The sequence below is a fragment of the Lineus longissimus genome, chromosome 4 (genome assembly GCF_910592395.1).
Source record: "Lineus longissimus chromosome 4, tnLinLong1.2, whole genome shotgun sequence".
Lineage (NCBI taxonomy): Eukaryota > Metazoa > Nemertea > Pilidiophora > Heteronemertea > Lineidae > Lineus > Lineus longissimus.
The window spans coordinates 5,869,006-5,884,055 of record NC_088311.1 but is presented as its reverse complement, the minus strand read 5'-3'; the positions used below and the strand labels follow the sequence as shown (position 1 = coordinate 5,884,055).

Here is a 15,050-nt window from a genome sequence, read left to right as displayed (position 1 = left end):
CATGGTATGGCAATATTTGAATGATGTTATGAGGTACATTATCCTGTTCAACTGTCAGTCTGGTAATAGGAGTAAGCGGGCTCTTATCAATCATCTTATTTAAACTAAAGATGGTACATCATACATTGTGTATATCTTATTCAAAGATCAGACAAGTCACTTTATCATTTTATTTACAGGCATTTTTGGATTACATAATGTTCTTGAAGAGACTTGCTGCTGAGGCAGATTGTAAAGCTCAGGAGGAAAAGCAGACGACACTTCAGATTGATCAGATACGAGCTGTGCAAAAGGTATTCAAATTACACATTAACAAAAAGTTTGTTGTGAAGTGAGTTAGTTTGACCAGTGTTCTCCGCTGCTCAATTTTGTTTTGATCAGATGGTAAGCTTAGATTCATTCTCCAAGCAGATCAAAGGATATTCTCTCAGCCAGTACTAACTTTCATTACACGGTGTTGTACGATGTGTCATTGGCATGTGACAATACGAGAATCAACTGATCAGTTTAGTGATCGATCAGTTACAACCAGTAAACTCAAAGGACTCTGCAGAAAATTGTCACATGTTATATCATGAATCCAACTAAGCCATCATTTGTCTTTTCTCAATTCAGGATGTCCTGAAGAAGTCGTGTGGCTGATGAAAAACAGGGAATGTCTGATAAACGTGGAACTTTTTTGGACAAGCAGGACATTCAGGATGAAGGACTATTTATTTTCCGACAAATCTAACAAGGGCATTGCCAGACTTGGGGAATGTTATCACTACCCTTTCATGTACATGTTACTGTGTCCACAGTCTTTGAGACTTGTATTTAGTTTTTATTGTAAATAATTGCAATTTGAATCTTTTATTTCTCTTCTCGTTAAGTTAATGAAATTCAAGACAACTCTGGGTACATGAGGGTTAAGTCATATATATCTTTACCTTTTGCCTGACCTGACGAAAGGTAGTGGTGTACAATTGTCAGTATTGAAGAAGGTTCTGGGACTTTGGCTGTTGCACCTTGCAGTGCTGTTTTCACCGGATGTTTGGAAAATGATCTCCCTGCTCTCCTGCTGTCCAGTCTTTGGACATATATTCAATAATCAGGATATTGAATGGAGTCCTAGGTTGCACTCTCAATTTTACGTACCTCCAAGTGTGAAAGTTAAATAACTAAGACTACAACACTAAGTTAAATACTCTTAAAATTTAATCTTAACAACTTAAAAAATCAATTTGCCTCTATGAATAAATACAGATACTCGCTAATGTACATGAACGTTGGAATTGATGAACTTTATAAAAAATTATGGAACACATCTTTACGGTTATTAATTGTAATTCTGGTGTGTGGCATTATTGCTAGTCAGTTGCAAATGAAACAAGCGCGATTACATGTAGTTATGAACGATATCATGTATGAAACAATTTTTTGTTTCAGAACCATGATAAAGAGATGAACCAGGAAAACTAACATCATTTTGAATTACAACGAATAGCGCATTTTTGATGTCATCAAAACTTCAAGGGGAGGTAACTACGTTGACAAAAAAAGCACCAACTAAAACCGTCTGTACTTTTTACAACATCACACTGTCCACCTCACCACTCGATATAAAATGACGATCACAATGAAAAATAACACAAACATTTACTTGATAACATACACTATTCTGGCAAAACCATACGTCCCTTGAGAAACGGAAGGAAATGTAGGAATTTTTGGGAATAAAAAAAAAGGTGAATGTCACTTACAGATTATTGTTTCTCAAGAAGCGTGTACACGTGATGGGTATTAACAATTGACTGATCGGTCCCACCAAATACACAGGCTGTGACCTTACTACTCCCCTGCCCCCCACCTGAGAAAATATAAAACTTCCGAACCAAAACACCTCACCACATTCTTTGGAAGATTTCCTACCAAAATCAACCGCATTTACAGAGGTTATAGGATAAGTGCTGTCAACTTGCCTAAAGTTATAAAAAAAAATCTGTTTCAAGCAAATACCGGTAAGTCTAGCCATATCTTTTAGAAATGACACCAGTTTTTTTTTATTTTAGATGAATAAAAGATTCAACATACATGTAATTGAGCAATATATTATTTTCTGGAAGCACCAATTCAATTTTTGTAAAAACGATTTGAAAATCTTAGTTGTCAGAAACATAACTGGAATGGGAGACATGATGTGGAATGCAACAAATCTTTATTATCGAAGTTAATTTGTTTGTGACCATTTTTAAAAGAACAGCATTCAAAACATTCTTTTGGATCATTTTTGACAGGCATTGCAGTAAGAAATTTGTAAAAATCAGTTGAGAATTCTCTTCTGATCTGCTAACAAGTGCAAAAAACAGTACTCAAAGTTCTCTTTCAGGAAAGCCTACATGTATTTTGGCAGCACAGACCCACAAACCAGGTTGCACACACCTACTGCTACATGTGCAAGAAGACATTGGTTTTTTTTCATCGCTAAGACAAAGTTTAGGGTGCATGTTGAACCAAATAGGGACATAACTTTGATGCCTGCGTCCATTGCATATAGTCTGCTTTCATGTGACTTAGCTTATACTGGTTTCTGCTCAATAATTAAAGCTAATTTAAAGATTTTTTATCACAAAGTCTACCAAGTGGTAGAATGACTAGATGAAAATGTGCACCGTTTAATGACTTCAAGTATTTACACGAATGATCTGGAATCACAATCAGATTTGCTGTGACATAAAAAATCCATAATTAATATCTCATATCCGGACTACACAGTACATGTACATGTAGTTGTTTGACATTTGAATAAGATTCCCTCCTAAAGACAACTAGTACATGTATGTATGTCATGTGACCAGGAATAAATGCAAGATGGCCAAGACAGCTCTCTCTAAATACCTCACCACAGAGGTTCACTACAAGGACACGTGACAACCTGCATTTCTGAACCCCTGCACATTGTATAATACACTCCGACATCTCCGTTGCTGTCAGTACCAAAATGTCTCAAAGTCTGGCGGTGGCCATGCCTCCGTGTGGTGGAACCATCTGAAATATCAGCTACTGTCCGACTCCTCCTTTATGTTGAGATTCCTTGCCTCCGGCTGCTGCTGTCCAGACAGAGCCAGAATTGCTTGATTGACGGCGGCAACCTCGACAGCCAATGACAGTTGATCGTCAGCATCATACGTTCCGACGTCTTCCTCCTCCATTGCCAGTTTGCTCTGGCGCGTCTGCACCATCTCGCGGCAGGAGCTCGGTTCCTTTGGCTCTGTCTTTATCTGCATCGTCGAGGCCAGACAAGGGCGTCCTCTTCCTCGCATCTGAGATACAATGTTGTCCAGTCCTTCTGCAATAGGAAAGAATGACATCTTTAAGGAGTTATGAAGTATCAACATCATTGTTTAAACCTCCCATCTAAGGGTATAAATGGTCGAGGTAACCTGAGGTCAATTTATCATCTGTTGCTTGGGCACAACAGTGAAGAGTTCTCATAATACATATGTCATGCATTCATTATTATGGTACCATGCACTAGAAGCTACCTTGATGAGTCATCACGTGAACCTGTCTTATTCCAATTATATAATGCAAACCATACGAGGCATCTTCATGATAGCCCGAGACATCCACAATGATCTTCATGTAGGCATACAAAATTTGCCCGCTTTGAAGGGCACTTAAAGAAATTGCTGTAGAAGGGTATTATTATAAATAATTGATTATAGTTTCGTTTTCTTACCTTCCCTGGCAATTTTCTTCAACTCTTTCCGCTTGTTGGCAAACCAGTTTGTTACAGTGTGAACATTCACCTTTTCTCTCTCAGACATGATTTTACCTGAAGAAAAACGTGTTATTCAAAATTGATTATGAAAACGTTTATTTTTTCAGGCCAACAAAGAACCAGGTGATTGAGATGAACAGGGTAATCATCATTCATCCAGTATGAAATCGATTCATTATGATTATTTTGACCTCGATTTCAAGAATTTCATCTCATAACACCTTGAATTGTCAAAATTCTTCTAGGTCAGACTGTACGTACCAGTCTATGATATTGTGCAGTACAATTCAACAGTTGCACAACAACAACCATTTTAATACCAACCCAGACAGAGAAAATTTAATAAGAGATGACTTTTGAATGTGATACTTTTGAAGCAAGTCTAAATTTTGAGATGTACAGTCTGTCCTTCACTGAGGGTTAGGGATGTCAACCAAAGGGGAAATAGATTTCTGATTTATGCCTTACCTGGCACAACAAACACCTGGTTACATTCTCGTGCGATCTCATCTCTCTTCTCAAAGGATGGATAATTGTCCTCTTTGAAATGCTTCTCCAAGACCTCAAGATGAGCTTGTCGGAAAACGAATCTTTCCCGGCGCTGGGAATTCGCATAGTCCTGCTCTGCGGTGCAGGAGTTTTGAGTCTGTAACATCTTGAGCTTGGAATTCGCAAAAAGGCAGTTTGTGGTCATGGCTAGAAAAGAATAAAACGTAAAAGTAAGGGTAGCTAACAAAGATTTTGAATCTAAGTAAACATTTAAAATATCTGTCTTCACTGCCGCAATATCAAGTCTCTTTTGCTGATAATTAGATAAGTCTACCTGAGTCGGACTATTTTGGTGGGATCTGAAAGGATGAACTACTGCTGAAGAGACTATTTCCTTACCTAGTGCTGATGGATTCTTCTTCACAATCAGGAACCAGCGATAGATTGCACGTTTACTTCTGTCTGAGATATCTTGGTATTCTCCTCGTAAATATCGGCTGACGTAGGATTGGCTTAGACCTGAAATCATGTGAAAAATTTACAAGAATGTGACCTGACTTTTCCAGAATGGGTACATGTTTTAGTCAGAGATCATGATGTGTGCAATACTTGAAGACTTTCAAATACTTCAACTTTGTAACAAATTGTTTCAAGATGGGAATTTGTTTCCAAGGATTCTCCCAGAAGGGCAAAAGATCTTCTGTTGGTCGAATGTCTACTTACCACAGAATGTGGCTACTTGGTGTTGTTTTATGCTATTCTGGGTGACGAATTCCTTGACATCTTCATAGATTTGAGCATCTCCTTTTCTAGAAACGAAGAAAAGTACAATGTAATACCTTCTTTTGGATATAATGCATAGTCACAAATACTGAGGACAATTGTCACATCCTTGTATTGTTAACATAGTATTTTTTGCATGTGGCAAAACAGAACTGTGTTGCTCTAATATTTCAAGTGTCTCAAATGTCTTTTTATTTCTGAGGTTCTCTTTTTAAAAGTAACAACTCAAGATGATAGAATGGGACCAGGACTTTCAGTCAGATGAAAGCACGGAGAAAGCTTGTATCATATTAATATGCAAATCTCTACGAGTCTTGTCCTTGAAGACAGGACGGTGTTTCTTTGAAAGTGCGTTTCTCCTGCATACTCACTTGATCAAATTCTGTAGTTCAACCTGGAACTCCTCTGTGTCCTCGTCATAACAAAAACTACCATTGGAGGCGCCGTCACCATTCTCAAAGGCCAGATCAAAGCTTCGTTTCCTCGGGGGTGTCGTCTGCATGTTCGTTGGAAAAACAGCTTGTTGACTGAACGAACCTGCATGCGAGGATCCTAAGCCATTGGAAGCACTCATCATCCCAGTCGAGTGAGTCCGCTGAAGACCTAGGGTGGAAGCCATCGAGGTTGACAGTGAAATCTTCTCATCTGTCAGGTCAATAGAATTCAAACCATTCGTCGCATGATTTGAACCATTGCAGTCCGTCCCATTCATATGCGATTGCAAAGATGCTGGCACATTGTATGTCATTCCAAACTCTCTATCCAACCGCTCAAGGCCATCAAAACCGTGTATGATCTGTTCTTTTGTCATGCCGCTGTTCCTGAGACGACGGAGTAGATCAATCTGTTCGACTGTGAAAAGGGGCTGGTTTGTGGCCATGCTAGAAGTGTTCATCTTCATCGAATCTTGTTGAAATAATTAACCGATTCTGATGAAGGCAGGAACACCTGAAAAGATGGGGACAATAAAATATGTCATAATCTTTCAAATTCATGATGTGATAACCTCTTGGCCTGCCTGGATCGAAGGCATTTCTATGCCAGGCCATACATGACTGGAGACACTGTCACAATCTAGTATTAGGGGGTGATACCAGACTGAGGACAGTGTCACAACCTGGTTCAGAAGGGTGAGACTCTATCATAGTATCTAAAGGTAGAGGTCCATTGACCTGAATACATACATAGCTGAGAATCTTCAGGATCGGATAAGACTGAAGACAATGTCACAACAGAGGAGACATCACTAGGTCTTGGCTGTGACATGCACGTATACCACCTGGGGTCGGGGAAGCATGACATCTTCATAGGTCTTCACAGTCAAAGAGGTGGTGTCAGAGTATCAGGCTAGGAGCCTATTGTATTGCCTGGTCAGGCAAATGTGTACATCCTCAGGCTGCTGTGACATTTATATTCAGTCAAGAGGACAACAGATGAGAGGCAGTAGAGTTTAACCAGGACAAAAAGAAACAACACGTCACCCTCATCTCTGAAGTAAAAGGCACAATCTATCCTCAGTATATTAAAGGGCCTCTAAAGGCAGTTGCCAAGTTGGTAAGATTAAGTTTCATGAAGTTGCCAATAGAGGTCTCACCAATCTAACAGTATATCAGATTTATTCATGCCTGTACAAGGAATATAATTGCTGAATCAAACAACCCAGCCAACTAACTGTATATTAGTCACCTGAAGACAACCAATCGACCCACTAGCTCCTGCCTATTGTACCCCTTTAAGGATCTGGGCCAGTGTTGCAGCTGAAGCTTGATTAAATGTAGACAGTTAGTGGTTTCCCAAGGACAAGGTGAAAATCACTAAGACAAACAGATGGATTCCTCTATCAAGGCCTTTAAAAAGTCTAGGAAAGTGTCATCCCATCAAATCAATGTCATCACCTTATTTACTTTCAATAGAATGTTAAGTATGAAAGGGAAAGGCTGCCAAAACCCAGTGTTGACCATCACATTTCCCCTTTAAAAATTAATTAGAATCAAAATGCATTAAGAGCACTTTAAGAGGCCTTACCAGAACAGAGAATACCAACTGCAACACTTCATATTTCCCTCCCCATAAATATAGCACACTTTCAATAAGGTATGTTTGGCAATCAGCCAAAGGTTTATACACAAACATTACAGCATGGACCAAGGACAATGACAATGACATCATGCCTCAGACCACTTAATGACACGTTCATCTTCCCTCTTATTATTGACCATTAAAATAGAAATATTAGTTAAACTCTTGCAATGGTTATGTAATCGATAACTACAGGAACGAAATGCAATCAAATATTTCAGGAAATATTGTGTACTTAGGAGAAGATTTTGAGATGAAATGTAACCAATTTGTCCTTTTGGTTATAATATATTACTAGACGCCATATTGGTTAATTTAGTTAATGATGGGTTAGCGTTTTTATGGGAAAGAAGCACAAATTGAACATTTCTGGGAGTTTTTCCAGCACCTGATGACCTTAAAATAATGCCAGGGAACCTACCTGATGGATGGGAGGTCACGGAAGCCCCCCGCAGTTCTTAACGATTATGCGTATTGGAGTAATAAGCGGCACGCTTCGCGGGTCCTTTATTCTAAAATCATATCGCACGCAGAGGGAGGTGAACGGAAGAGCTTAAGCAATTAAATTTCAACTTCACGTTATCGACTACAAAGCCGGGTATTGATTGTATCGAAACTGAGTTGTGTTCATCAATCAAGCAAAAGAGGGTTCATAATTACTCAAAACTCTTCTATCCGTTGTTTCATACAGTTTTCCAAGAAGTATGGTGATATGCAGTGGGAGTGTAATAGAAGAGCCCTTTCTCGCATTGGTATTCAAATTTGATTGACGTTCGAATGTGTTTGGTTACTATGCAGTGAGGGTTAAGCACATAGTACTGTCAAATTCATGCATTTATGGCACTTATATCAAAAGGAATGAGAGGAATATGAAGGAGATTCGTTTGTAATACAAGATAGGTCCGATTTTCATCATTTAGTATTGTTAAGTTGGGATGTTTAGTGAGAAAACTTGTCTTCTGCTACTAAGCTTTGATTTGGCATGTGGCTTCTACGCATTTGATAAGCAGAAGATATTTAAGTGTGGAAGTTAACTTAGTTGTTGCAAGTTAAGTTATAGTCGTCATTTTTTGCTTGAAAAATGAATGGCATTAGCTAGAGACATTAAGTACTTGTGATTTGTGAGCTCAGTTTAGTTTATGGACGCTTGAATTGTTTGCTTTTGAGAGAGACATTTTATTAATTTTGGAGAAGGGGTGGCATGTTCTAAAAATGGAATCTGAAGTTGTGGAAAACGGAACAAAGGATACGGGGAAGGATGCTGGACTGGTGATGGATACAGAGGAGAAAGAGAATGAGAAGAACAGAGCAAATGTTTCAGAGGAGCTTGGGGATGGAGAGCCAAAACCTGTGACGGATTTAGAACAGAAAATTGTGCAGTCTGAGAATAATAAAGTGGACTCTGGTGTTTCTTCGGCTGAGGCCCCAAATCAAAAGATAGAAAAGGATGAAAACAATAAAAACGCTAAAGATCAGGAAGGTCAAAAGGTTGAAAATGATACAGCAAAAAAAGAAGAGAAACCAAAATCAAAATCAAAAAGTAAAAAGGCTAAGAAAAACATTTTTATTTCATATTCCCCGGATGCGGGATTTGTTGAGAGGAAATTTGTTGTTGAGACTGTGAAGCAGGTAAAGGAGAATAATTTAGCGGAGGATCTCTGGTTTGACAAGGATGAAAAAAATACGGACAATCCTTGTTGGTTCTCATTGCGGATGGAGGCGGTTGAGAGATGCAAGGCAGCGGTGGTTGTCCTGTCCGATAGTTACTTCATGTGTCCAGTGTCTGTGTATGAGGGAAGGACATTGTTAGAGAGACAAAAAGCTGACCCAAAGTCAGTGAAAATATTTCTGGTCCTCTTCAGCCCGTTGGAGGAAACGGAAATCCCGAAGCAGTATTTTCATTTACTTGATAACATGGTGGACTTGACAAATGTCCATGCCAAAAAAAGTATCGCAGAAAAAACATCAGTGGTAGTCGGAGCCATCATGGTCGAATTGGAGAAATTTGCAACAGTTTTGGCTCCTGCGTCCCCTGCCACTCCACCATATGCAGAATTCACCGGAGAATACAAAAAGAAAAAAATATGTCAGTGGTCTGCTAGTGATTTACAGGAATGGCTATTCACACTTGGAATCAAAGAATTTTACCGCCAGAATTTGGCGGAGAAGATGGTAGATGGCTTCTTGTTAATGTCGTTGACTGATCAAGACATGGTACTCCAGCTCGGAATTGACAGTCGAGTTGTCCGGAAAAAAATGATGCAGCAAATCTTACTAACTTTAGACAAGGAGCATAAGCTGGCAGATAATTGGCATCTGAGGGCTCGGACACAGCGACCAAAATATAATGCGGTGTATTTCGTCTACGACCCAGCAGACGTCAAACTTGCTCAGACCATGAAACAAGACCTTACCAAGAAAAACATTCAGGTAGGAAGAAGAGTTTCTTCGAAAAAAGCTTTTACTTGGAAATTTGCATTGTTGCTTTCAAATGTTAGCAAAGTTGGCATGTGACGCAGATAATTGCATAATGTTGCCAAAGTTAGCATCTGGGTTCCACAAGTTAGAACTATCTTTGTAAAGTGTTGTCCACACTTTCAAATTTAGATCTGTTACAAACTTTTTTTGATTGCTCTGATAATAAAACATCTACAAACATGAGTTGTGAAAGGTAATAAAAGGGGTCTGCGAGAAAAGGGAAATACCAGCCCTTGCTATGTGTTTTAAAAGCATGAGAACTCTGGTCTATCGAAAGCCAATGTTATAGACCAGGTTTTGTAATACCACAATAAATATTTGATGTAATGATTGGTTTCTTGCCCAAATCATAATAAATTCATAGTCTTGTGAAGGTAGTTATGACGTGTACAAACTTTAATCGGTGGTACCGTATGGTTTATTGATACTTATAATGAATTCATTACCTTGATTCATTACTGACAAACCTTGCCAATATCTTGACCAAGTTTGATATGAATTAGGAGCAAGAAACTGTGTGTGCTTTCTATTAAGAATATGATGGGCACACAGACATGTTTTTAAGCTACCTATTCAAAAAGTGATGGGCAGACAGAGAAACTGTTTATGCTGTCTATACAAAATGTGATGAGCACACATAGAATGCATGCTGTCTTTACAAAAGGTGATGGGCACACAGAGAAAATGTTGATGCTCTCTCTACTTACAGTTGCCTTGTTAGGTAGAATGGGGGTAATTGTAGCCCCTTCATTGTTTGATGCATGGGGATATCAATCAATAACATAGGCAGCGGCTACAATTACCCCATTTTATCTTACCACATGCAATAGTTGCTTCTTTAATACCTCTTCATAAAATCAACTGAGTTTTCATTACCTTTATGATTTATTTGTTGATCACACAAAGCAAAATTATTCAATGACGTGATTGATCAATTAATATTGGCAGCCATGATAGATGAAATTGCGTGTGACATCAGAAAGCCATTCTCTGTTTATTCATTTGAAATAATGCATCAGAGATTTGGAACTAATGTTTACATATAAATCTTGCATTAATTAACTGGGTAACATTTCTGATTGAAGTGATTTGATTTATTGTAATGGCCTTGGTTGAGGCTTGGTAAAAACTATATTATTGGAGACTAAAATAGGTCAGGAGCCATCCCGACTGATGACAGCATCACTTCTGTACATTTAATTCGAGGTATAATGATAAATTCAAAAGCAGATTCTGACCCCTTGAATTGATTATCTGGATGGCTCTTGGCTGAGTTTACAGTATTGAAAATACATGAGGCTTGTTCCAACAAGAGGCTGGGGGTGTGCTTGGTTGGTCAATATCAACATTGTAGATTAAGTTTTGGTTACTTTAGCATGACTATATCTATCACAGTTCACACCTCTCTGAAGTGCAGGCTTGACTTGATCACTTTGGGTGTACAAAGCAGAGCAGAACCTATTCTAGGCCAGAAATTGTCGGCTTTAACTTTTTGGTCTGTACTGCCTATACATAGGCCTATGCACTTGTAGAGGTACAATGCTGAACAATTCTGGCATATAAATCTTTGGCCTTTCGGGAGTTGTGTCAAACTTGACAATTCATTTGATTTAATAGTTTCGTTACCCAAAATAAATGAGGATACGAACCTAACAGAGCATACACAAAGGTGGCCTTGCTTTGCTGGATTTATAGGTTATACAATTTAATGTGTTTGTAATTTCTCATTCAAATTTATTCTGAAACTAATTTGAGCGGTGATAATAATTTCATCAACAGTAATTTGGAGACCTTTCAATTCATTGCTGAATATTCTGCATGATAAATTATGTTATTAACCTTTATTGCACGGCATAGCGAGTGGTAATTTTCACCTTGGTAGTCTTTTCATTTCATAGCTGACAGTAATTGTGTAGACCCATGAGGGTTTCTTGCCTCATAACCTTTTATTAAGGGACCTCATGGCTGGCTGAGTCGTGAAATCTGGTCATGATTATTGAAAAGCTCCCTTAAACTTGCTTCTTACTATCATCGCAGCCCAAACAAGTCATCTTGGTTTCATCTTTTTAAAATATAAGGCATATTTTGAACTTTCTGATTTCATTGTACTCCAGGTACTCCATCACCAAAAGCTTGGACAATCAAAGGAAGAGTTTCTACAAATCAATGGTCCAACGATAGCCGCTGCGTCACACGTCCTTGTCCTAATGACGGAGAAAGCAGCAAGTTCTCCATTCGTCTTCCATGAAATCCTCTTCTCTGATTGGCTCGGCAAGAAACTGGTCACAGGGATGTTTAAGGATACGTGGAGCTCTCTGCGACCATCTCTGAAAGCCATTCTTGGTAAGATTTGTTTCATTTTGAAACATGATTTTTTTTTACTCAGAGCTATTTTATTTACACCATCACAACAGCAAAAGTGCATGTCCTCAAGGATTTCATCCATAACTACTTAAAGCTGCAGATCGTAGCTTTATTCTGAATGTCCTTTATATCATGCTTTGCCTAAAATATACCTTAAACCCACTTGATATATTATTAGCATCATTAACTAGAAGGACTGTGCTTGCTATACCACTGCATTCATGTTATTTAGTTCTGTTAAGAATGTGTACCAACTTATTAACTAAATCTGCTTATCATGCCTTAAAATCTGACGTGTGCAGCGATTAGTTTTGCAATGTCAAGCCTGCTTTAGGATTTAACAGACCTACTGTGTGATATCCCTTTCCTTGGTGAAAGCATTATCATGAACATAGAGATATGATATCTCCAGACCGTTAAAAAATAATGCCGAGACCAGTATAAGTACACATGTGTGAGGAAAAAACTTATTGATATTCTCATATATTTATTATATTCCATGAGATCAAGATAATTTATTTAGGCCATGAGCAGTTTTATGTCATTCTAAGTGGACAGATTATATTCCGATAACATGGATCATGACGAAGACCCGGGGACCCCACAATTGCCACAAGACCAAGTGTAATATGCCAAATCTATGGTACTGTTATCCATTGTTGATTCATGTTTGAATAACAGTGGGGAATTTTCATTTATGCTTATCGTCCTTTCAGACTTGGCTTGGAGTGACAGATTATGAATATAAGCTTATCTCACCACATGCCTGGTATAATAGCAAAAATATTTTAATATCTGTATAATTACCGCACAGTTCCTGGGTCTAATGAGGCTAATTATGGAGATATGCGCTTGGGGTTCCCTTGTTGCTTGGGTGAGGGCTTGTTGAAGTAATGCCAAGTATTACTCTTATTCAGCTGATCATAATTTTATTGAAAACCTACATCAAAGAACTAGGTTAGTGCTAAGTTCAACAATTTAGAACAGTGTTATATCTCATATAAACATGATAATTCATGATTTTAACTGTCGATATTTATAAAGTTATCAATGTTGACCCTTTCAACAAGATAACCTGTCCAATTCAGAACCCCATTTATCTGGTAACTGACTTGCATCCTTGAGCAAGAAACTTAATCGAACTTGTTTCATGACCTGCAATTGTTGGAACAAATTTGAATGCAACTGTCCATGATCATCAAATCAAAGAAGGAAACTCATGTTTCAAGAAACTTTTATAATTTTCCAGCCATATTTTCCGGGCGAGTGAAGTTCTATTAGTTTAATCTCTTTCTAGGCGAGTGTCCTGCAATAGATTTCGAGACCAAGCTCTATACTGAAAGTGTTGATGTGTTGGAACACCACATCAAGCCGTTGAAGACCGTCCCTGGGGTCGTACTGGAGCAGGCATATTTAAACAAAATGGCCGAAGGTTTAAAGCCGCTCAGTGTTTTAGTGAACGCACCAGGTAAGCTGGATGTTTAAGTTTGTTATTAAAGTTGCCTCGTCCTGGTGTCGTTACTTTGGTGGAATGTGAGCAGAAGAAATCAACCAGTACGATTCGTACATATAAGTGCCAGACCACTGATAAAGTCAGTAAGAGTTGTGGTAAGAGTTCATCACAAAAATGGATAGATTTATCAGTATATCAACAATTTCACTTGGTTGATAATCGAGCCATCATGTGTCAATTGGAAGAGGATCGTCCTTGATAGTTACATTATTTTCTGTCTTCAGATGGTCCGATAGAATGGCAAGTCGAGGAGAAAGAACTAAAGATCTTCATCAGTTACCAGTGGGATATGCAATCAAAAGTCGAGGATGTGCGCCATCTTTTGGAGGCAAGTGGATTCAAATGTTGGGCTGATATCAGTCCGACGATGCAGCGGGGCTACAGCAGCATGAGTGCTCGAAGTCTTGGTACAAATAGCGTCAGCAGTACCGTTGTCATGGATACTGGGAACGAAACACTTCAGTCACAAATTCAGCGGAATATGCGTGCGGCAGCGGTTGTCCTTTGTTGCATAACACCAAAATACATGCAGAGTGATAACTGCGTGAAAGACCTGACCCTGGCTGAGACTCTTCATAAGCCCATTGTGCCTCTCATGTTACGATTCTCACCATGGCCACCAGAGGGAGCACCGGCACAAGTGCGTAAAATCTTGTCCCGGGTTTCTCACATTGATCTCAGTAATGAGAAATTGTATAAACAGAATCTCCCTCTTGTTCTTGATAAAGTGAAAAGGTTAGTCAACTCAAAGTGATTCAAAATGGTAACAGTCAAGTGTAATCATCGGAAGTTGACTTGTGAATGATTCTAATGATAGTTGGCTTGTGAATACACTGTTCTAAACAGGTGTAGCTGATTTGAGTATAGGGAAGTACCCAAGTGAAATAAGAATCCATCCACTGTTCAACACTTGAATGTTTATAAAGATTTTTTATGTGTATTTGTCCTGTATAGCTCAAGTATGGTGATTTAGCATATTTTTCAATGAAAGATTAGAACAATCTGGTTTTATCAACCATTATTTTAATAAAATGTTCTTTGAATTTCTTGTTTGGCTAATTCTTTTCCTTCTGCACCTGATTCAGGTGATATTTGGTAGCTTAGTGTTTAGTGGTGGAGCTGCCCTGCTTTGACACTGCAGTCACCTTCAACCAGCAGAATACATGTACAGTGTAACCTCCCTTAGTGGACACCTCTCTATTATAGACAACCTCTCTATTTAGGACACTACATTTGATCCCAAATTGGTTATTTACATTCAATTCGACCTCTCTAATCAGGACACCTCTCTATTAAGAACAACACTTGTCAGTCCCAAGGGTGTCATCAATAGAGAGGTTCTACTGTACTTGGTGTCCTTCATACTGGTGCATGATTGACTGAACTTCCAGGCTGATGTTCAGAATTCAGTATGAAGAGAATGTATACAGCTGCAGGGACGATTTGATATGGCACTCTCATATGACGTCTAGGAGAGCGTTTTGGTTGTGATTTCTCATCTGGCACTACCTATGAGAAGACAATATTCGGATTGTGACTTGAGCTGATGTTCTGGCAATAAGAAGACTGGCATGTCTCAAT

General features: G+C 38.7%; 2 protein-coding genes across 2 annotated transcripts; one reads left to right on the top strand and one right to left on the bottom strand.

Moving 5' to 3' along the window:
• Positions 1–1,231: 1,231 nt before the first annotated feature.
• LOC135487114 (homeobox-containing protein 1-like) lies at positions 1,232–7,631 on the bottom strand. The gene is made up of 7 exons (XM_064770499.1): positions 7,536–7,631; positions 5,407–5,983; positions 4,976–5,061; positions 4,652–4,771; positions 4,232–4,459; positions 3,722–3,817; positions 1,232–3,328 (listed from the first exon to the last, which is right to left on the bottom strand). The coding sequence occupies exons 2-7, from the start codon at positions 5,934–5,936 to the stop codon at positions 3,036–3,038; spliced, it is 1,353 nt and encodes a 450-aa protein (XP_064626569.1). The 5' UTR covers positions 5,937–5,983; positions 7,536–7,631; the 3' UTR covers positions 1,232–3,035.
• Positions 7,632–7,891: 260 nt separating this feature from the next.
• On the top strand, positions 7,892–14,512 carry LOC135486919 (uncharacterized). Its single transcript, XM_064770092.1, has 4 exons — positions 7,892–9,544; positions 11,707–11,935; positions 13,254–13,424; positions 13,694–14,512. Exons 1-4 carry the CDS (start codon positions 8,327–8,329, stop codon positions 14,221–14,223), a joined length of 2,148 nt encoding a protein of 715 aa, XP_064626162.1. The 5' UTR covers positions 7,892–8,326; the 3' UTR covers positions 14,224–14,512.
• Positions 14,513–15,050: the final 538 nt, after the last annotated feature.

Bases quoted from the DNA above. Each gene is read 5' to 3' on its own strand.
- LOC135487114 (XM_064770499.1), bottom strand. From the start codon at position 5,936: ATGAAGATGAACACTTCTAGCATGGCCACAAACCAGCCCCTTTTCACA. The intron at 4,460-4,651 runs GTAAGGAAATAG...ATTCTTTTCTAG, and splicing joins GAAGAATCCATCAGCACTAG to CCATGACCACAAACTGCCTT. The intron at 3,329-3,721 runs GTAAGAAAACGA...TTCCTATTGCAG, and splicing joins GAAGAAAATTGCCAGGGAAG to AAGGACTGGACAACATTGTA.
- LOC135486919 (XM_064770092.1), top strand. From the start codon at position 8,327: ATGGAATCTGAAGTTGTGGAAAACGGAACAAAGGATACGGGGAAGGAT. The intron at 9,545-11,706 runs GTAGGAAGAAGA...ATTGTACTCCAG, and splicing joins TTACCAAGAAAAACATTCAG to GTACTCCATCACCAAAAGCT. The intron at 11,936-13,253 runs GTAAGATTTGTT...ATCTCTTTCTAG, and splicing joins ATCTCTGAAAGCCATTCTTG to GCGAGTGTCCTGCAATAGAT.